The following is a 22978-nucleotide window of genomic DNA, read 5'->3' on the forward strand; positions in this document are numbered from 1 at the left end:
GGATGACACCTTCATTGCCAGCCTCATCTACGTTGATGATGTCATCATTGTGGGGAATGATTCAGAAAAGATACAAGAAATCAAACAAAGCTTGCATGACAAGTTTAGCATAAAAGATCTCGGTGAGTTAAAGTATTTAATTGGCATTGAAGTGGCCAAGACTTCAAGTGGACTTGTTTTGAGTCAACGAAAGTACACCCTCGACATTTTGGAAGATTGTGGCATGGAAGGGTGTCGCCCGAGTTCTTTCCCCATTGAACAAAACATAAAACTTGTCATGGATGACAAAGAGCCCAAGGTCGATGCCAGTCATTATCAGCGGCTCATTGGTCGGTTACTTTATCTTCAGGCCACTCGTCCAGACATTGCTTACTCTGTTAGCACCCTCAGTCAATTTGTTTTAGATCCTCGCCAGAATCATTTGGATGCTCTGTCCCGAATTTTACGATACCTCAAGGCTACTCCTGGTCAAGGCATACTTTTACCAAAAGAAGGTGGCATGAGTTTAGTTGCATACTCTGACTCAGATTAGCTTGGTTGTCCCCTCACAAGGCGTTCTCGAACTGGTTACTTGCTACTTCTCGGTGGTGCCCCTATCTCGTGGAAAACCAAAAAGCAGTCAGTCGTTTCACGCTCTTCCGCTGAGGCCGAATATCGGGCTATGGCCACCACTGTTAGCGAACTTGTTTGGATGCGATGGCTTTTAAAGGAACTGGGTTCTCCCCAACTCGCATCTACCACACTTTTCTATGACAATCAAGCTGCTCGACACATTGCCAATAACCCCGTCTTTCACGAACGCACTAAACATGTTGAAATGGACTGCTACTTTGTTCGTGAACGTGTTGAATCGAAAGAAATTTGTCCTATGCCGATCGACTCGAAGCTCCAACTTGCTGATCTTCTTACGAAGGACCTTGGGGCTGCTCATCTTCGTTTCCTTCTTGACAAGCTGGGCATTGTTAATTTACACGCTCCAGCTTGAGGGGGAGTATTGGCTTTCAATATTCTGTGTTATCTCCCCCATATTTTCCTCCTTCTTTATTGCCTTAATTATTGGTTTCCTTTTCTGTTTTCTTCTATTTATCGGAGGTGATCTCCTCCCTTGTATGAGTGTGTTTTTTTTAAACAATTAATAAAGAAGGATACCTTGAAATTATAAAAACACAGCCTTTTGAAACTGTTGATTAAAATCCTTCTTGCGATMCTTTCTTTTCTGATACGCATTGAATCAATTTTATGATTCAATCTCTTCTTCCCTTGATCGAGCCTAATGCTCTGATACCACTTTGTTGGAGATGAATCATTCTTCATCTCCATTGGAACACAATCACAGCAAACAACACTTTATGTAAACTGAAAAATTCTATTGATTGTGTCTGAAACCAGAGTATAGACGATATACATATATACAAACAGAATCCGTACCAAGCAAACAAACATGACTCTTGTAACCGATGCATAATAACTGACTCATAACTGCTATTTAATGGACTTCTATTTGACACAACTTGATGGCCTGCGGCCCAAGTTACTGACCCAACTAACAACCTTAAAATGAACAGATAAATATATTAATTTATCTAATTTGTCATTAATTTCTAACAATTACCACGACACATTCGCCCCGGTCGCAAAGTTGGTTACTGTTAGAACACTTCTAGCCATAGCTGTCAAGAAAAGATGGATCATCAACCAACTATATGTCAATAATGCCTTGCTACATGGGGATCTAAACGAAGAAGTTTACATGAAGTTGCCACAAGGTTTTGCTAAAGAAAATGACACGAGAGTTTGCATGTTGAATAAATATCTCTATGGTCTGAAACAGGCATCCCGAAATTGGTACCAAAAGTTTACATCATCTCTTCAGTGCAAAGCAAATTACTCCCTTTACATCTTCAAGAAGGATGCGTGTTTCGTAGCAGCACTCATCTATGTGGACGATGTCAACATGGTGGGGAATGACGTAAAAAAAAATACAACACACTAAAGAGGAACTTGACAAACGTTTTTAGCATCAAAGATTTGGGCGCTCTAAAATACTTTCTTGGTATAGAAGTTGCTCGTACTCTTGAAGACCTCGTTCTAAGCCAAAGAAAGTATATTCTGGATATCCTTGAAGATTGTGGGCTTCAAGGGTGTAAACCAAGCCCGTTTCCTTTCGAGCAGAATTTGATATTAGATAAAAAGGATGAAGAATCCAAAGTTGGTGCTAGTCGATACCGCCGCTTGGTAGGCCGTCTCCTCTACTTACAAACCACTAGACCCGACATTGCTTACTCGGTAAATGTGCTAAGCCAATTTGTGGCTGACCCAAGACAGAGTCACATGGATGCAGCACACCGAGTGTTACGGTACCTAAAGGGAACAACTGGGCAAGAAATTCTTTTACCTCGAGATGGTGGTTGTAATCTCACCGCATACTGCGACTTTAATTGGCTTGGCTGCCCTATTACCAGGAGATCTAGAACGGGATATCTTCTCCTTCTTGGAGGAGCACCCATTTCATGGAAGACAAAGAAACAAAATGTGGTATCACGTTCCTCTGCGGAAGCAGAATACATGGCCTCCATGGTTAGCGAAATTTTATGGATGCGGTGGCTTCTCAAGGAGCTAAACATCGACTTGACTGAACCAACTCCTCTTTTTTGTGACAATCAGGCGGCCAGACACATCGCTAATAACCCTGTTTTCCACGAACGAACCAAGCATGTAGAGATGGATTGCTATTTCGTTCGGGAGAGAGTCGAGTCTCAAGAAGTATAGCCCCTACGTATTCACACTAGCGTGCAAATTGCAAACCTGCTCCCAAAAGAATTGGGGACTCAACAACTTAAGTTCTTACTTGACAAGTTGGGCATTAGAAACCTACACGCTCCAACTTGAGGGGGAGTATTAGAATCTCCTATTTTCAATCATTATTGCCTCCATTGATCATGCCCAATCATTGCCTTATTGGTTCTCTGTAATTTACGTATTCTTCTTATTGTGTTTCCATATTTGTAGTTTCGATCTTTGTTTTAATTCGATGGATGTGTTCGATGTATTGATAGAAAAAATAAATGAATATCTCTCACCATCATTCTTAAGATTATCACAGTACGATAATGAAGGGTGATAAGTTTGAAATAAAGGGAAGGTTGGGAGTCTTTGTGGGCTATCCTCATGGAACCAAAAACAATTGTTATAACAATAACAATGATTGATAGCTACAAGATATACGACCCAAGCCACAATAAAATTATCCTGGGATTAGTCGGCTCGCATAACGGGTTGGATATCCAGGTTAATCAAAAAAAAAATATTGTGTCAAGTGACGTAAAGTTCGCAGAAAATGTCTTCCCTTTCAGCGCCAATACCAAGCAGAATGAAAGAGAAAACAACGATGTGATCGATGTTCCCTATGATGCGGAAGATGAGCCAGACAAAGAAAGTGAAAAGAACAATGAACCTACTGATGGAGAGGGTTCAAACCCGGATGAACCTTCAAACATTTCCACTAACGATCAGGAAGGGAAACCCATGGAAGAGGCCAACGTTGACATTCAGTTCGAAGATCATAAAACCAATCAAAATGAGGAAGTTAATGTTGAAAATACTGATGTCAACCAAGGCAGATAAAGAAGGAACAAATCAAGACCCAAACATTTGGAAGATTATGAAGTCAAGCTCCCTCCGTCTCTAGACCATGCACAACCCGCTCCAAGTCAAGAAACCACTACGGTATACCCTTTGGCCAATTTTGTTTCTTATGAAAAATTCTCGAAATCTCACAAAGCTTTCTTGGAGGCCATCACTTCAAATGATGAGCCCAAAACCTTCAACCAAGTTGTGCAAGATCAAAATTGGAGAGATGCGATGCAAAGGGAAATACGAGCTTTAGAAGAAAACGAAACGTGGTCCATTGAAGACTTGCCAAGTGGAAAACGTGCTATTGATTCGAAATGGATTTACAAAATTAAATACAAACCGAACGGTGAGATAGAAAGATATAAGACTAGACTCGTCGCAAAGGGCTTCACTCAAATGGAAGGGGTTGAGTATCATGACATGTTTGCCCTGGTAGCGAAGTTGGTGACCGTTAGAACACTACTTGCTATAGCCATCAAAAGAGATTGGATCATTCACCAGTTAGACGTTAACAATGCGTTGTTGCATGGTGACTTAGATGAAGAAGTCTTCATGAAGATACCGGAAGGTTACGAGAAAAGGGGGAGCAACCAAAGTATGCAAGCTAAAGAAGTCTCTTTATGGATTAAAGCAGGCTTCGAGAAATTGGTACCAAAAACTCACATCAGTGCTCACCGAACTCAAATTCGAACAATCTCATGCGGATCATTCACTCTTCATATACAAACAAGATAGATTTTTCATTGCAACTCTTGTATATGTTGATGATGTGATCGTTGTGAGGAATGATGCAAACAAGATCAAAGAAATTAAAGCCTTCCTACACAAAAGATTTAGCATTAAAGATCTCGGAACTCTAAAATATTTCCTTGGAATAGAAGTGGCTCGTACAAAGGATGGCTTAGTGCTTAATCAAAGAAAGTACATCCTAGACATCCTAGAGGTGATTGGGATGATGGGATGTCGACTGTGTTTCTTTCCAATGGAGCATAATTTAAAGCTTGACAAAGACAGTGAAGAACCACGTGTGGATGCAAGCATATATCGAAGGCTGGTGGGTAAACTTTTGTATCTCCAAGCTACAAGACCATATCTCAACCACAAGGGTGGTGCCCGATTGGTTTGAGCTTGACTCCAAAGGTCAAAAATACCAGGAGATCCCAGGTTCAAATCCAAGGAGGAATAAAAATCCCCTTGTGGCCATGGAGGTTTAAATGCGGTGACTCCGGGCTATCTGCAAAGCAGGTGGTCGCCCTGGGATTAGTCGGATCACATAGCGGGTTGGATATCCAGGTTAATAAAAAAAAGACCAGATCTCACATATGCTGTAAATGTCCTAAGCCAATTTGTATCGGATCCTCGACGAGATCACTTGGATGCTGCCACAAGAGTCTTGAGGTACCTAAAGGCAACGGCTGGAAAGGGATTGCTCTTTCCTAAGCAAAGGGGAATGAACCTTGTTACGTACTGCGATGCAGATTGGCTAGGTTGTCCCTTCACTCGCAGCTCTCGAACAGGATATGTTTTACTTTTGGGAGGAGTACCTGTCTCGTGGAAATCAAAGAAACATTCAGTGGTCTCTCGATCGTTAGCTGAAACAGAATATCAAGCGATGGCTGCAACAGTAAGCGAAATCATATGGATGTGTTGGCTCCTAGACAAACTCGAAGCTGAAGATGTTCGGTGAAGATGTTCCACCGGTAGTAAGAGTTGGCGGCGGCTGTGGAATAGAGCATCGACATACCCAGTAAGTTTCTGATAGGCTAGGAGAGGGATCATTTGTTTGTGCCATAGAAGATAATTGGTGGATGAAAGTTTTATTGTAAGCATATGAAAAATGGTTGAAAGAGGAAGAGGGGAATCAATGGCATTGGAGTCGTCGGCCATGGTGATGGAGAAGAGGAGAAGAGGGCGGAAAGGAGATTAGGCTGATACCATATTAGGTTTTGAGAATTCTCACCTTAATTATGTGAGATGTGTATTAAGTAATATATAAGGTAAAAAATATAACGAACTTCCAAAATCACAGGATATACACAATCTCATCCTATAAACTAGGATTCATTTGAATCATTCCTATTAGTCACGTTACCTTATCGGATTAATATAGCAAGGACCGAGATTCTTACCGGTAAGAGTGATAACAAGTAAGAGCGATGACAAGGACCGAAAGTTTAGCCGGTAAGTGAGTGTGAAGACTCTTACCTTCCTGAGTAAATTGTTGCACACAATGCCGTTTTGATGGACTAAAATCTTAACTGGTAAGGTAAGTGATAGTGTTGAATCTTACATATAACCTATTTGGGTAAACGGCCCTTCCACGCCCGAGGGCAGATCAGATTCTATTATGGCCCATTTGAAGACAAAAGTTACATTCATCTTCAATTTCAGAACCGAATGTCACCCTATAAGTATATTAATTTTCAGCAGTTAATTTCCACAATTTCATTAAAGCATTTGTCCCTCTTAAAACCCCATTCAACGATTCGGATTCCATTCAAAACATTAGCAAAAACCTACCACTAGATAAGCGAAATCAATAGCCCAAACCCATTCCATTCAACTGACTTCAACAAACAGGATTACGAACTACAAAGTCCAAACCTGATCAACGCGATCCTGTTGTTCAGGGTTAGCATCGGCACCGCGATCGAGTGGGGCTATAGTATCAAGTAGCTCCTTCTTAAGACTCTCACAGCCATCACTTTTGGTCGAAAATAACTGAAAGAAAGAAACCCTGGGTCTACACAATCTCGTGTTCTTCTCAGTTCCATAGCTCGAGCGTTTGTAGTAAGATAACAACGATCTTGTTGGTGGTGAGCAAATTGATTTGTGTGTCACTGGTGATGAAAGTAGGGCGAGATTGTTAATGAAACAAGAAGAATTGTGAAGAAGGGGCAAGCGTGTTGTTAATGGCAGAGGAGGTGAAATCCGGTGACCCATTTGATATGTGGTTGAACTCGCCGTGCTTTACTTCGCGGCAATTTTGTACACATTTTATTGGATTTCAATTTCGGCTATTCTCGACTATTTTTAAAAGTATAGGGGGGCAATGTGTAATGTTTTAAAATATAAGGCCCTCTATTACATCTGAATGATGGTGTTTAGAAATCAGAGGTGAAACTTGCTTGTTTGTATTGAAGTGTCTCTGAATCATTCCAACCTTTTCTGAATCGCTCAATTTCTAAGGAATGACTGAGAGTGAACAAAAGCTCTCATTCCTGCCTCAGGTGACTGAAGAACTTAGCAACGAAGTTTGAATCCGGTCTCTCCCACGGATTGTTGTGAACTCCAGATTCGGCTACTGGTGTGTTTGATTTCTTCGATTCCAATTTCACTACTGGTATGTTCCGTCCTTAAACATTTTGTCGTAAATTTATTTGATTCCACTGCTCTTTTACTCGATTTGTGGTGCCAAATTACTTTGTTTTTTTATGAACACCAAGTATTCGATAAAAGTTGTTAATTAGAAAAGTCAAGTTAGAAATAGCTGTTAATTATTCGATAGGTTATTGAAGGACGAAAATATGTTTTAGGGAAGACACTCGTGTTTATGAAAGCTCAACTCGTAAGGTACTTAGGTTTGGGTTCGGGTTCGGGTTTGGGTTTGTGTTTGTGTTTGTGTGGGTGTCATGAAAAATCTCATTTGATGCAATTGCTGCCAGTTTTCATCATTTAAGTTGAAAAAAACTTGGCAACATTGTAGGTACATAGAGAAGAACTCCAAAGATTTGTAATTTGAGACATAGATTCAACAACAAGGTGCAGAGTTTTCAACTAGGGAAGTTCTCAATTTAGGTGGTAGACTTTGTGATGGCATGTATATAATATATATCACCAGATTTAGACATTCTCAAATTCCCAGGTTGTTGATTTATCTTACTATGCCTTTTCTTGGTCTTCTGCATCTTTTAGTTGAATTATTAACTCATAACAATGTCATGGTTAAAGTAAAGTGAACTGTGTCAATCTCTTGTTAAAACATGCTCATTGTTGCCCTTGCATAAATCACTAGAAAACCATTGAAAATCTTCCTGCTATTTGTATCAAAACATAATTTATTCCAAATTATGTGATAAGATTGCAAATCACTTATTGTTAAATGCTTCAAATTAAGAATTGTACTGAAAGTATTATGTTGAATTTGATTGTTATGTTTTTGTTTAATCTAGAACTTGAGCAACTGATGTTATGCTGTTTGGAAGGATATCATGTGATATGATTTGATTAATGTTATTTGATGTTACTTTTGTAATTTATGTTTGCAAGGTGAGATATGATAATTTATATTTACATGGTGATATATTAATTTAGAATACTTGTCAAAAAATTTAAATTTCATTTAACAATGAATCATGTGAGTGTTAAAATGGTTTCTGTCATTGAGACAATGAGACCGTTGATTCGGAACACTTATCTAACGACCATTTTTCATTCTGCACTAAATCATAAAGATACTCTTAATCATTCTGCACCAAATCATTCAAGATCTATCAAACAGCCCCTAAATTTTTTGTTTCTCAAAATTATAATATTCAATGGTTTCATGTTCTCCAAAACTCAGCTGATTGTAGTCCGTAGCTACAAACTTCTTCAAATTTCTTTGATTAATTTGAGTTATGCTTCTCCAGATGTTTATGACAAAGAAATTGATGTTGCAACGTTGCACGGATCTTTAAACAGGTCAGATTCGTCACAAATGTGTACACCCAGGTGATTTGATGAAATCATTCTTCCTGTTTCTTGAATTTGTTCATTATATATAAGCTTATGATTTTGATCTTATATTATGTGGATGGATCACGTGTGATTTCTGTGATGAATAAAACTATGGAGGTGTGCATACCATTTGTTTGATACAATGCCTGCATATAGATGTGAGTAGGCAGTAGCAAATTGGAAACACTTTTTTTGTTTCCTTTCCCACCCTTGGTGTTGGGCTGGAAAGAAATTACGTTCAAAATGAAGTCTAGGTAAAGCATGGTTGTGTATGCAAGAATTTCTAATAATTATTGAAGGCACAAACTAATTATCCCTATGTTACAAATTGAAAATATTGTACTTCATGGCATTTTTCCTGGTAATTTAAAGTACAATGTTTACCAATACTTGTTAGTTGATAACTAATTTATCACCAATATTTTCAATTTCTGCCTTTTCTTATAAAGTTCAATCTAGTGATCAATTCTTTTATGGGAAGTTAAGAATCCACAAGAATTTTTAAGCTGGAAGTGACTGGCTTGATGGCTTGAAGTTGAATTGTATCTCTTGTTTGGAAGGTTGGAGTAGTATTTACCATTACAGATTACCAGGTGGTGTCTGAATGAATGGAGTTTCTGGATTTCAGATTATCAATCCGCCAGTTAGCCTATTAAGTTCTCAAACTAACAATGAATTCCCTTCAATTGACACAATATAATACAAATCTTTTAAAACACGTTTAGCCAATTGAAGGATTAATAATCTGTATGCCTTCATTTTCTTACAAAATGAATTATAGCTGAGATCCAAGATGATTGCTAATTGTATATGTTCTTTTCCTGCAGCTTGGAGCAATGAAATTTTTGAATTTTCGTTCTCTTATCATTTTTTCTGCCTTTCTACGTGTCTTCTTAATTGTCTACGGAGAATGGCAAGATACTCATATGGAGGTTAGGTATACAGACGTTGATTACCTTGTTTTCTCTGATGCTGCATCTTTAGTAGTTGCTGGAAAATCCCCTTACAAAAGATCCACATATCGCTACTCTCCTTTGATTGCATTTCTTCTCGCACCGAATTCCTTTATTCATCCGTCATGGGGAAAGTTCCTTTTCTCTGCTTCAGGTAAACAATTTGTTTCAGAGTAGATGCCTGTTTTCATGGAAAAAGAGCAGATATTTGGCCCATTTAAAATGCAGAATTAACTATTCCTGTTGAAGTGTTTGACTACCAGCTTATTACCATTCTTGACCTTATATGTATTATCTTGATTGATGTCACAAGATAAAGGAGTGAGGAGGAAAGATATTTCATCACTTCGATGGAATTCTGTCAGTTTGATCAAGTTCTGAATTTTCCAGCAAATAGTGATAAACCTACTAGTGCATCATACCAACTACTACTTTTGTTCCTTCCTCCATCTCAAACATTTAGCACTTTTTAATGGGAAGTTCTAGATCCAAATGTACTTTTTCGCTTATTAGTAGTCATTACTTAATGACTACTAATTATTATTAGTCATTACACCGTTGGCCTGTGTGCTTTGGCTGCTTTTTTTGGTCCCTAAAATTCATTAATTACACTACTGGTCCTTATATTAATTACACTACTGATCCTTATTTCATGTTTCACATAGCAAACAAATCGAGTTAACACCGTTAGTCACGTGGCTGTTAAGTCAGTCATGTGCCTCTCACATGAGGGGCATTTTTGTCTTTTTACCTTATTTTTTTGGTCTTTTTGTGTTTTTCTCCATGTACTATATTTTGATATTATATATACACGAATCACGATTCCATTTGTCCCTGACTCCACCCTAAGTTGCCACACCAACTGCCACACCCCTCCCCTCTTCCTTCGGTGAACACCACCATCACCACCTCCTTCTCCGATGACAACAACAACAACAACCACCGGCATTACCTCCCCCACCCACCTCCATTACTCCGGCGTGACCTCAACTACCTACTCTCTATTGCTTTAGCATGACCTCCATTTCTGATTTTGGATTAGAATCATACCCTTTTTTGAACCATCATCATTGGAATTTCAGGCCATTATGCATGAGAAAAGATCAAACTTTTATCAATAAAATTGAATCAAAACCTCTATTTCTCATAAAACCTAGAAGAAAATAGGAATAAGTATTGCGAAGGCTGCAAATTGCAGATTGACAAAGCAATCAGTGTGTGTTCTTCTCTTACATTTAAAGATCAAGAAAGAAAGTGGTTTTTCTTCATATTTGCGTCACCTATGGAGCTAGTGATTATCGAAGAAGAATGGTTTCTCTCTTTCCTCTTTATATAAACATGGACAAAACCCATAAAAACAGACCCATTTGTAAAACTCAAAATCCGAAGGGACAGAGCAGTGTAAGACAAATTCATGGTTGCCAAATTTTGTGAGTATGATTCTATTAGCGTTTTTTTTATCGGAGACAGGGAGAGAGGGAACAGAGAAGGGGGAGGGTGTAGGGTTCATCGAAGGGCAGATGTCAGAGAAGTGGATCAGGAAAGGAGGCACGCCTGACACCCCCTCGCTCCCTTCTCCAGCATCTCGTTTTGGCTAACTCCACCCCAACCCTTCTGTTCCCTCTCCCCTGCATCATCCTTTCTCTTTACTACTGTTTCATCAGCCTCACCACCACTTGTCCCTCTTACTCCGCATCTCCTCTCTCCGATAAGAAAATGCCAGCAGAAGCAGGTTCACGGCATTTGACAACCTTGAATCCTCTTCTTCTTCCGATTTGTGTTTTACAACTGTCTCTTTATAACAGTTTTACCCATGTCTATATATAGAGAGAGAGGGAGAGAAAATTCATTCTTCTTAGATAATCACAACCTCCATAGATGACGCAATATTGAAGAAACCGTCTTTCTTTTTCGATCCTTCTATATAGAGAAAGGAACACACATTGTTTTCTATGTTTATCAGCAATTTGTTTTCTTCATAAATATTTTCCTTTTTTCTACTGGGTTTTTAAAGGATAGGGCTTTTGCTTCGATTTTGATCTTTTTTCATGATCGTTGGCCTTGAAATTCCAACGATGATGGTTTAAAAAAGGGTCCGATTCTAATCTAAAATAAAAAATGGAGGTCAAGTCATAGCAACGGACGTGCGTGGGTCACGCCGAAGCAATGGAGGTGGGTGAGGGAGGTAATGTCGACGGTTGTGGTTGTCATTGGAGAAAGAGGTGGTGACGGTAGTATTCGCCGGAGGGAAAGGGGTGCGACGGTGGCTGCTTGGGGTGGGGGGGTTTGGGGGACAATGGAAGGGTTTATATGTTTGAAATAGAATCGTGTATATATATGATATAGGATTTTAACGACTAATGATGTTAACTCTAGGGACTTGTTTGGTTTGTAAAACATAAGGACCACGGTGTAATTAATGAATTTTAGGGACCAAAAAGCAGCGGAAACACATGGACCAACAGCGTAATTCACTCTTACTTAATATTTGTAACTTTAATTTTGGTCCTCAAGTTTTGTGTGTTGTCCATTTATAGGGCATATTAGAGACTTGATTAGTAGTCAAATATTTTTTCTTAAGCCAAGTAAAACATCTGTTTCGAGACATAGGGAATGTGATATAATCATGAGAGTCAATTAGTCAAATCCAAATTGAGAGAACACCCAAGAAACAGGACTGCATATTAATGAGCCATGAGGACATCCGAAAATGAAATTTTTTGCGTCATTGATTATGTTACTTCTTGTTGATGAAATTGGTGTTTATAATTAGGGGTAAATGATGTTGATTTTGATGTATAGAGAGATTTTAGTTCCTGAAATTTGTAAATAGAGGCTATCTAATTTTAAGAGTGAGCGTTTTTAAAAGAAAAGACTTGCTGTACTCTATATGAACATACTTGACATTGTTTTGTTCTCTCCATCTATGCACTTGCACCGGTGAAACTTGATATCATCTTTAAAATCCAGATTTACTTGTGGGGTACTTTATCCGCATAATTCTGAAGCTTCGTGGAGTGCCTGAGAACCTATGCTTTTACTCTGTAATTGTATGGCTTTTCAATCCATTTACCTTCACAATTGGAACACGAGGCAACTGTGAGCCCATTGTTTGTGCCATCATTTTGTGGATCATTATTTGTCTCATGAGAGGTACAATCTCTAGTTCTCGCTTAAAACTTGATGCATATTTTGCCATTTACTTCGCGTATTAACAAGGCTTTGGAAATAAGTTCATCCCATTTCCGGGCTTATTTCTTTGCGAAGAAAGATGGTGAACAGTGATTACGTGAATTTTCAATAGCAAGCAGCCAATGTGCATATTGTAACTTCACATGACCCATATAGCAGGGTTCTAAAAGGCATGTCATGGCGCTAGACGCGTCTCCCTCGTCACATCAACCCCATAGCAGCTGTGTAAGATGAGGCGTGCGCCTTGGCGTCTTGAGGCGCATTGTTGCGCAAGGTTTTCTGAAGTCGTTATTTGACTCTTTTTAGTTTGCCTTTACTTTTTGTGTTGTTATGAGCTCTTGATATAACACTTTTTGTTAGCACTTACTCTCTCTCTCTCTCTCTCTCTCTATATATATATATATAGAGAGAGAGAGAGAGAGAGTATATATATATATATATATAGAGAGAGAGAGAGAGAGAGAAGGAAGAAAATCAAATGCGGACCACAAAAATGTTACAAACCCATGAGAATCAATCCCAACCATTCAATGAGTTTCATTTTAAGCTAGGATTTAAGTTGTTTCACATGTTTTGTCTTTTGTGTGTGTGTCGATGTGTTTCATATATGATACGTATTTAGTGGTTACATGTTTTTTTCACATTTGAAACAATCTTGAATGTTTCATATATCAGCAGTGTGCGTTTCACATGTATTGTTTCATTTGTGAAACTACAGATGAAAAATGAGTGTATGATTCATAACATTTATGTGGTTCGCAATTCGATTTGTCCCTTATACACACACGGAGAGATTTTCCACCTTAAACGTTTCCTTGAAAAATGCTCTGGCCTTGATGTGACTCCAATTGCTTGAGGCTTGACCTCGCCGCTACGCCACGCCTCACATTTACTCCTGAAATGTCTTATTTTTAGTTTAATGTCCCATTTTCTCTCTCTTTGTAAACTAATGCTATGTTTTGGTTTATAGGTAATCTTTTTCAAGGGGCCGTTTGGTATGGGCTTGTTGTTCATATGAGAATCTACCCTATAATTTATGCTCTCCCAATTGTCATAATTCTTGATCCTTGCCATTTCCATCCTGTTAGAAACCCAGTCATCGTAGATTGGAATTCAAGAGAAGCCAAATCACGTGTGATTTCGAGAACCGCGAAGTTTGTTGATTCACACCAATTACGGGTTCTCTTCTCAAGCATGTTCACAAGACCGAGAATCTTGTTTGGACTGATATCAGCAACCATTTTCTTCTTCTTCAGTGGAATATTCTTCTATCTATATGAATGGGAGTTCTTGCACGAGGCCTTGTTGTACCACTTAACTCGCACAGATCCCAGACACAATTTTTCCATCTACTTCTACCACATATATCTCAATTACGAACGAGATTTCTCAATTTCAGAAAAGCTAATCTCGTTTCTACCCCAGTTAACGGTGCAGCTTGTTCTCATTTTCCGTTTTGCACAAGATCTTCCTTTCTGTTTCTTTGTCCAGACAGTAGCATTCGTAGCATTCAACAAGGTTCGGTACCATATTTCTTCCTGCAGCTCTTTTACTTTATAGACAATACAAGCAGCTACTCCTACGTGGAAAATGGAAATTACACCATATGTGTAACTACATAAACCCTGTAATTATTTTCCATATGGGTCTTCTAGAGAACATCCTCTCTGTCTCTCGAGACAAAAGTAAGGTCTGCATGCATCTTACGCCTCTCAGACCCTACCTCTGAGTGGGATATACTAGTTCTGGTTTGCAATTGCGCAATCACAAAACACTTTTTTAAGCATGGAAGCAGATATTACCTGTTTGTGCAACTACTTAAAATCTTGTCGATATTTTCCCAATGGAAACAGTCTCTTGAGACAGAGATTAAGTCTTGCTACATCCTACCCCTCCCAGACCCTACCTCCGGGTAGGATATACTGGTTACTGAAGCTATATGATAGATAGAGTTGTGGGCTTTTCCTACTTTTTTTTTGTTTTTTTTTTTTTTTTTGTTTTTTTAGGGTATTCACATAAACAACTACTCTACCCTTTGGGATGGAGGATAGGTCTGCGTACATGCCACCCTCTTCTTACCCGATTTTCGAGTGAGATATAGAGGGTTCGTTTGATTTTGTTTATGATGACATAGATATGCCACATTTGACAGGTAATAACAGCCCAGTACTTTGTGTGGTTCTTCTGTCTTTTGCCACTGATAATACCATGGAGCAACATGAAGCTCAAATGGGAAGGTATTTTTTGCATATTATTTTGGATGGGAGCTCAAACTCATTGGCTGTTTTGGGGTTATATGCTTGAATTTAAAGGCAAGCAAGTCTTCTTACAACTTTGGGCTGCAAGTTTATTGTTCTTTGCTGCTAATACGTACACGATGATCACCATCATCCTCCGACACACATATTCTCCTGTTTTTAACCGCATAGTCCCTGCCCGCTCATGGAAGACCAGGTAACTAAAACCTCTCTCTTTGGGTTCGATTTGACTTTATCATTGGTACAGGATTTGTTGTAGTACAAGCGGCGTGATTTACCCGAATGAATTTTTGAGAGATTTAATGTGTTCGTTTAGCTTTACTTAAGTTGGATTTGTGATGATTGTAATTTGACTCCTTTTTCTAATTTTGGACCATCTTGTCCCTATCAACAATCATATAGTAGCTAGTTTTCAAGGATAAAATTGTCAAGTTATTTTACTTTGTCAAGGTCTGTATTCGTCAAGGTTCTAAATGGTGTAGGATGTGGCTTCATGTCTTGGCGATGAAGTCAAGCCTAAGTGTGTTAATGAGTCGAGCGGAATGGTAGGTTGTTTGAGGTCGAGACAATAAAATAATATCAGGATCGAGCTCGAATAACCTTTTCAAAATAGTGATCCAATTTGAACTCAAATATTTTTTCAATGTTCGAGCTCAAGCTTGATGTTCGTTTAACAAATTTGAGTTATACATTTGACCCAAAATTCAAGTTTTATAGACTCGAGATCGGTTAACTTGATTATTACCTTAAGCCTGATATTTTTTTATATTTTGAATTTATAATTTATAAGCGTGTAAAAATGTTTGGTTCAGAAAAGCGTATCATTGTGTCCTCGAATGGCTTGGTTCGACTCAACTCAACAAAATTGATTGAGCTTTTGAACGAGTTAGGTCGAATATTGGTGTTATGGAGTTCGATTCGTTAAATTAAACACACTTCATGTCGTATTCGAAATCGTCTCGAGGTCAATAATTATTAAGCTCGAGATCGAGTAGTTCATTAAAAGCTTGTATCATTAACCACCCTAAGCAAGCCTTGCCCCTTAGGAGCGATTGCATTTTGTGGCAAGTGTGTGTGTGTGTGTATGTAAATCGGGACCGTATAGGAACTCTTTTTCATAAAAACCATAAACCCATCCGTTGCGTCAATTTGACGAGATGGCATCTTCGTAATAAACCTGAACTTCGGTGGCTGTGTTGTAAGGGCAACCGGAAGTTCACATAAGTTAATATTGTCACATATATGATATGTTTAACATAAGTTACCATGAATATGTTAACATACCTTGATGGAAGTTTTTTTTTTTTTTTTTGAAATATATAATATTTATATACGGTAAATACAACAAATAAACTCACACACCCATCCTCCTCACCTATGGTGAGGTTTGAACCCCTGACCTCCTAGAAGGCTAAGGGCTACGATACCGCTAGGCCAAAGGCCCTTTGGTTACCTTGATGGAAGTTAAAGGACGCTAAGGGACCGTTTATCAAACGGTTACTTGGGTAAGTGAACACCAAGTCACATTACCTTACTAGATGAATATGGTGAGGACCAAAAATTTTATCCGGTAAAAACGAGACAAGGACAAAGAGTCTTACCTGGTAAGTGCTTACCGGGTAAATTGTTGCATATGATACCGTTTTGTTGCATACCAAGAGTCTATATATATACGATATATATATATATATATATATATATATATATATACTTTGGGATCACGTGAGACCAGCATGTTTTCGTGAGACCCGTGAAACCACTTTTTTACACTTGAAACTTCACAGCAAAATGCTGTGAAGGTAGCCTTCACAGTGCTTTTGCTATGAAGGTTCGACTTTTTTAAACTTTCACAGTGTTTTTGTTGTGAAGTTTCAAGTATAAAAATGTGGTCTTACAGGTCTCACGAAAACAGGTTGGTCTCACATGAACCCAACCCTATATATATATAATTAAATTCATATGATGAAAAGAAAAGAAAATTAAATTGTCGGTCTCAACCATCGGGTTTGTAAATAATTAGTATTCGATTAAACACTTACAAAGAAATTCTTAATACTTGTCTTGCAATTAGTGTATCCGATGAACAACATCCATCGGATATAACCCAAAAGGATTAACATTCGAACTTTATTAAGTTGTTAGGATTAAAGCTTCGGGTGTTGGTCAATCATCGGATCCATAGCTTGGATAAATTGTGAACCAAATCTTTTGATCTTGATTATTATCCATACGATTTGAAGAATCCGATCGACATATCCTTTGGTCATTCTATCTTGAGTTTCAAGAATCCACATTTCATTCTAGGTTATTTTAGAATTTGATAGATTAACTTCATAAATATTCTATAGCTGAAATCTGATTTATAGCTTATATTCAGAATAGAAAAAAAATATGATTTTTACTTGTAAATATCTTATAACTATCTGTATTGATCCAAGAACGAAAATCCTTCAATAAAATCGATGACTAGTTGAAGTAAGATCAAGATCGTCACCAAAGCGGAATGATTTGTCAGCTAGCCAAAAAGAAGATCAATACAATATAAAGTTAAATAGTAGTTTAACAAATATTACTACTGGCAAGCCGAATTGTGGAGTGCAAATTTATCCAACAAGTTTGGCTCACCAACTCTTCCAACACTCACCTTGGTATGGGAACATGTTCAAAATGTCAGTCAAAGTAAGTTCTAAACACTATTTTATTAGTGTTATATTTAATTTACCGTCCCCTCGACATACAAAAGGATGGGATATGATAACAAGTGTCTATATCAACCACAAAGGCTGAAATGAATACTACAAGCATGAGTTGATCAGCAAATAAGATGAAGACACACATTAAAGTTGGACAGTAGCATTTAATGCAATGGTGGCTATATAAAAGGGCATCTCTATCATACATTACTACTCCCCTCGTTCCGAAAGAACTTCAATGTGATACTTTATTTGGCAAAATCGATGTCAACATCTGAAGAACTGTCTAGTCCTTCAAATCTGATAGAGTACCTTCTTTTCTCATTCTTTCAGTGCTAGCAAACTTGTTAGTTGTTACCAATCATATTGTTTAGGATCACAAGTCTTATCTTCCTAACTTTCGCAATAAATATGTATTTCTTTGTTTTAATACAAAATATAGAAATTAGAAAATGAAAATTTGTTATGTTTGTATTCAACTCGTTCTACAAACACATCTTGTGTAAGTCATTATTTCCAGGACCAACAAAAATAATAATATTAAATATTAACCAAAATTTAAAAAAAAAAAATTCAAGAATCTACTTCAACCAATATTCCCTTAAGCACAACCATACACAAACATCACGAGGATTAATGAAATGTAACAAATGCATTTTACTGCAACAACGTTGCCACGTTCCACCTTTTAGAACACGTATATAATAGGGTGAGCAGCGGAACCGGGTACCCGGCTATGGAACCGGAACCGCCTTGGAACTGCCGGTTCCGGAACCGGAACCGATATGAGTGGTTCCGGTTCCGATTCCTAAAATACGGAACCGATTGAGAATGGTTCTGGTTCCGGTTCTCAATTTTTCGGAACCGTTACCCGCCGGGTACCCGGTATTTTTCAAGTAAAAAAATAATTATTATTTTTTAATACCAAATTTATATTAGGTTTACATCTTGAAAACACGTCGTCATTTTCATTCTTCATCTAAATTCTCCATATAAAATGATTCGTATTTTTTCAAATTGTGTATTCACTTGGATTCATAGTATGTAATCGTTAAACTTTGAACATTTACCATTATAATATGTAATCGTTAAACTTTGAATATTTTCTATTAGTCTATTATAGTTTGTAATCGTTAAACAATATTTGTAACAATTATTTTGTATAATTTGTATTCTTGCTTATTTATTTTGTGTTTTGGCAATGTTTTATTTTTTATTTCTAAACAATAAAATTTTAATATTTTAGGAAGCGGGTACCCGGAACCGGAACCGGTTCCCGGCGGTTCCGGTTCCGGTTCCAAAAATTTAAGAACCTCTCTAACCGGTTCCGGTTCCGGTTCCAATATCTCAAGAACCGCCGGTTCCGGTTCCGGATCCTGTCAAAAAGGGCGGGTACCCGCCTATGCTCACCCCTACGTATATTTATATAAGTTTTCATTTACAAAAATTAATGGAGAAAAGTAACTGGATGAACGGTTTTTGTAGGTTTTCAATAAGAAAGCTACGCACGCCAAACTCATTATTGTTCCACGAAACCAATAGCGCTTTCTTGCGCTATGTCGTGCAAAAATTAAAACATTTCAATTGCGGGAAGTTTTACGTAATATCATATAACGTCTAAAATTCTTTTGACGATGATAGAATTGATAAGTTGTTTGTTATATGTACAATTCTAGTTAGGCAAAAATGATAAAGACGTCACGGTTACGTACGTGAACAGTATGATTCATCAATTGCGTACGTATATTTTCATAATGAGAAAATTACATTAAAAATGAACCAATTTTGGGTTTATGGAAACCATTTTCAGGTCTGGAAGTAAAACTTACGAATAATTAAGTATTCAGATGACATTTTTAGCAGACAACCAATTAATTTTATTGACATGACGTTAGCGTGGCTCAATTTACTTTTTTTTTATTAACCTGGATATTAACCTGCTATGCGAGCCGACTAATCCCATGACGACCACCTGCTTTGCAGATAGCTCAGAATCACCGCATTTGAATTTCCGTGACCAATATTAAAAAGAAATTAACATGTTTTCAGACATAATATATTTAAAATTATATAAGAATTTATAAATTTTAGTTACCGAAGTGGCTAATGAAATTTTGTGTTATTAACGTTGTAGGTTAACTCAACTGACAATAAAATTTGGATATTTAATGATTTTCTTTATAGGTAACAGTTCTTCGTGTTTTACAATACCACTGTGGATTTTCCTACCTATTCTTCAAGACCCTAAGATTAGTCGAAGTGTGCATAAGCTGTCCCAGACGCTCACAGTTAACGAAAACTATAACATTGGATTGTATGTAAAGGTCAGGGACATTCCAATCTTTTTGGAGGTCCTGCTACATCCAAAACTTTTGAGTATATTGTATAAATCAGATATCAAAGAGTATATGTTAAGAACAAAAATGGGTTAAACCTAAAACGATTAATGGTTTGAACCTAAATAATTATGTCAATAGTTTTACACAAGTCGATAAAAAGACCCTAAACACATGTAAATTTAGATCCCAAAATTTCGGAGGCCCTGTTCAAAATCTCACATTTAACATGCTACGGACGGTCTTGGTAAAGGTGGTCAATTTACAGGTCTTAAATTATCAATTTGGAAAGGTCAATGGTCAATTTAAGAAGAAAAAGAAAACATTAAAGTCATAGTGACCGAAATATCACACGGTTAAGTTGGGTTTGGTTGAAAAGATTGTGAGTTTTACGTGTTTAACTATAAAACCATAATCTTCATGGGTCAAAAATGAAAACTCATATTCTTCAAGGGTCAAATTGAAATTAAAAAAGTTCCATTGCCGGGAATCGAACCCGGGTCTCCTGGGTGAAAGCCAGATATCCTAACCGCTGGACGACAATGGAATCATGTTTAAACTTCTGTTACTTAATTTATATAAATGACAATTATGTGTGGGACTAAACGTTCTTACCGGGTAACTTTCCTTACCAGATGAACATGGCAAGGGTCAAAAATCTTACCCGATAAGAATAATGATAAAAATGAAGAGTCTTACACGGTAAGTGAAGGTGATAACTCTTATATGGGTAAGTGTTAACCGAGTAAATTGTTGCATACGATACCATTTTGATGTATTATAATCTTACCCAATACAATAAGTTGTAATGTTAACTCATAACGGTAAGTGCTTACCCCGGTAAGCATTTAGGTAAACGGTCCCTTAGATAAACATAAAAAGGAAACTTAACAACTAAAAGTCTAAATGGGTAAATATTTACTTTCATTCCCATACACTCAATAATCAAACACGAATTTGAAAATTGAAGAAAGTAGTGAGTTGAGATTCAAGAGATTATTATTCAAAACACTAACACACACAAATGTGTGTCTGCATATTTATATATACATATGAATGATTGTGTGAGAGTAAGAGCTAATATGAAATATATATATATATATATATATATATATAAAGACGAAGGATCGTGTGAGAATATGAATTAAGATGAGAAGTTTAAGAAGAGATCTGGACCATTGATCACTTTTAGTCTCACCCTCATCCCATGAATTGCACTTGATACGGAAATTATTCTGGTGCATTTCATTAGTGTTTCATTCTCACCGGAACCTAACTCTATATATATTACCACCTTAGGATACACCTTAAAAAACACGCAATTTTGTCATAACTCGTAAAACTTGAAGTTTGATCTCGTTATCACGCGGTCGTTTAAAACATTGATTAAAATAAATAAAATCAATCATATATGAGATGTTCAACCAATAACAAAATATTGGATTTCATATGTATGTCAAAGTCAAACACAACAATTCTTATTGACCAATGGAAAAACGTTGGATACCAACTTCAAAATTGTACAAGTTTATTTCATATTTAACTAATTCATAACATACTTTTTTGAATTTTTTTGTATTTGGTACAAAATATATATATATATATATATATATATATATATATATATATATAGATAGATAGATAGATAGATGAGCGATCAAATGAAAACCACTTTTATTTGTAAAAATCGTACAAACCACCCTCATACGTCGATTTCATTGCTTAATCTTATGAAATTTTTTCATGAAATTGTTTAATCTTGTGAAATTGTTTCATATAATACTTTTTTTATGAATTTGTTTCATATATGGTTATGAAATTGTTTCATATAATATTTAATGAAATTTTAATGAAACTGTTTTATATATTTCTCTAAAATTAAAATAATGAAGATGATAATATCCATGATTAACACCCTCCACAATAAAAATGGTTAATAAACCTATCATAATTACAAAAAAATGAACAAAATGAAAAATTATGATTGGTTGAATGAAGTTTTCACGGTTTTTACAAATTGAGTGGTTTTTATTTGAACGTTCCTCTATATATATGTCTAATCAAATGAGAACTAATTAGTTTGTAGTAATTGTGAGGTCCAATATGAGTCAATAATTTTATGATATTAATTGTATTACCTTAATTAATAGGTAAAGGGTGTTTTAGTAAAATGATTAATTATAATTTAAATATTTTTATTTATTTTTTAGTTATCAAATTCGGTTTCCTTAATTATCAAGAATTTGGTTTCTTTAATTATCTCAACAAAATTGTATCACATTTGTGTATCACATTGTGATTGTATGTGGACTAAAACTCAGATCACTTATGTTATCAACTCATGTTCAAAACGGTATCATAGTGGTATCACAATTGGTTTTGTGTCTTACTGCTATTAATTCTTGGGTATCACAACGTGTATTATATTTGTTTTGTGTTTTACTCTTAGAAATTATTGGCTGGAGAGAGAGGGGGGGGAGAGAGGAGAGAGATTTTAAAAAGACTAATTTATCTCTATATATCATCGGTAAATTTAAATTATTTGAAAATTAATGCATAATTACCAAAATTAATATGTTTAATAATAACCATTGATTATTAATAATGTGTGGGTGAGATTGGATCTCACAGTTATCACAAACAATCGAGTTCTCCCTTAATTAGACCCTTGTATATATGTATATATATGTGAAATATCGTGTGAGAAAAGAAATTATAGTGAGAAACATAAAAAGAAATCTGAACTCTTGACCATTTTGCATCTCATACCCACCTATGAATTGAGTTTTAGAAGAATTTAATCATATGCATCTCGGTATACATTATTAGTGTTGAAATTCAATTAGGATTGATGCAAATGTAGAGATCTCTTCTTCCTATAACTTTTTTTCTCACCGAAACTCAACTCTATATATAAAGGCTCAAACGAGAACACCTTCAATTTACAAAAAAAAAAACATAACAACAGCTTTCTCTAATTGATTGAATATGAATTCTAATAAATATGGTTGACTATATATATTGATCTGGTTTTCAATTCACATAACGGGAAGGTTTGACACCTCGATGCCAGCTCTTCACCGCGTACCTGTTGAAGAATTGATTGGTAATTAAAAAAAAAATGTGAAAATAAAAATGGAAAATAAAAATGGAAACCAAAATGTAGGGTTGACAATAGAAAGTGGGAGACAAGA

The 22978-nt window shown here is 36.5% G+C and overlaps 2 protein-coding genes and 1 non-coding gene across 5 annotated transcripts in view; 1 reads left to right on the forward strand and 2 right to left on the reverse strand.

Annotated features, from left to right (window-relative positions):
- Window positions 1-6601, reverse strand: part of LOC112500744 (probable plastid-lipid-associated protein 4, chloroplastic) — a 20993-nt gene extending 14392 nt beyond the window's left edge. Inside the window, exon 1 of the mRNA XM_025104313.1 lies at window positions 6238-6601. Coding sequence (XP_024960081.1) covers window positions 6238-6576 — 339 coding nt within the window. The 5' untranslated portion in view covers window positions 6577-6601. The remainder of the gene's footprint in view (window positions 1-6237) is intronic.
- Window positions 6602-6741: 140 nt separating this feature from the next.
- Window positions 6742-15166, forward strand: LOC112500324 (GPI mannosyltransferase 1). 3 transcript variants are annotated; one of them, XM_025103778.1, is made up of 6 exons: window positions 6742-6976; window positions 8265-8346; window positions 9180-9459; window positions 12276-12458; window positions 13468-14015; window positions 14650-15166. In XM_025103778.1, exons 3-6 carry the CDS (start codon window positions 9189-9191, stop codon window positions 14953-14955), a joined length of 1308 nt encoding a protein of 435 aa, XP_024959546.1. In that variant the 5' UTR covers window positions 6742-6976; window positions 8265-8346; window positions 9180-9188; the 3' UTR covers window positions 14956-15166. The 3 variants fall into 3 exon arrangements, with proteins under 3 accessions (XP_024959546.1, XP_024959548.1, XP_024959549.1); XM_025103780.1 differs by having other exon boundaries at window positions 6776-6976; window positions 8265-8316; XM_025103781.1 differs by lacking the exon at window positions 8265-8346 and having other exon boundaries at window positions 6776-6976.
- A 5093-nt stretch (window positions 15167-20259) lies between these two features.
- TRNAE-UUC lies at window positions 20260-20331 on the reverse strand. The gene has a single exon. It is a non-coding gene; the product is annotated as a tRNA-Glu (tRNA).
- Window positions 20332-22978: the final 2647 nt, after the last annotated feature.

This window comes from Cynara cardunculus (assembly GCF_001531365.2).
Source record: "Cynara cardunculus var. scolymus isolate 2C chromosome LG 17, CcrdV1, whole genome shotgun sequence".
NCBI lineage: Eukaryota > Viridiplantae > Streptophyta > Magnoliopsida > Asterales > Asteraceae > Cynara > Cynara cardunculus.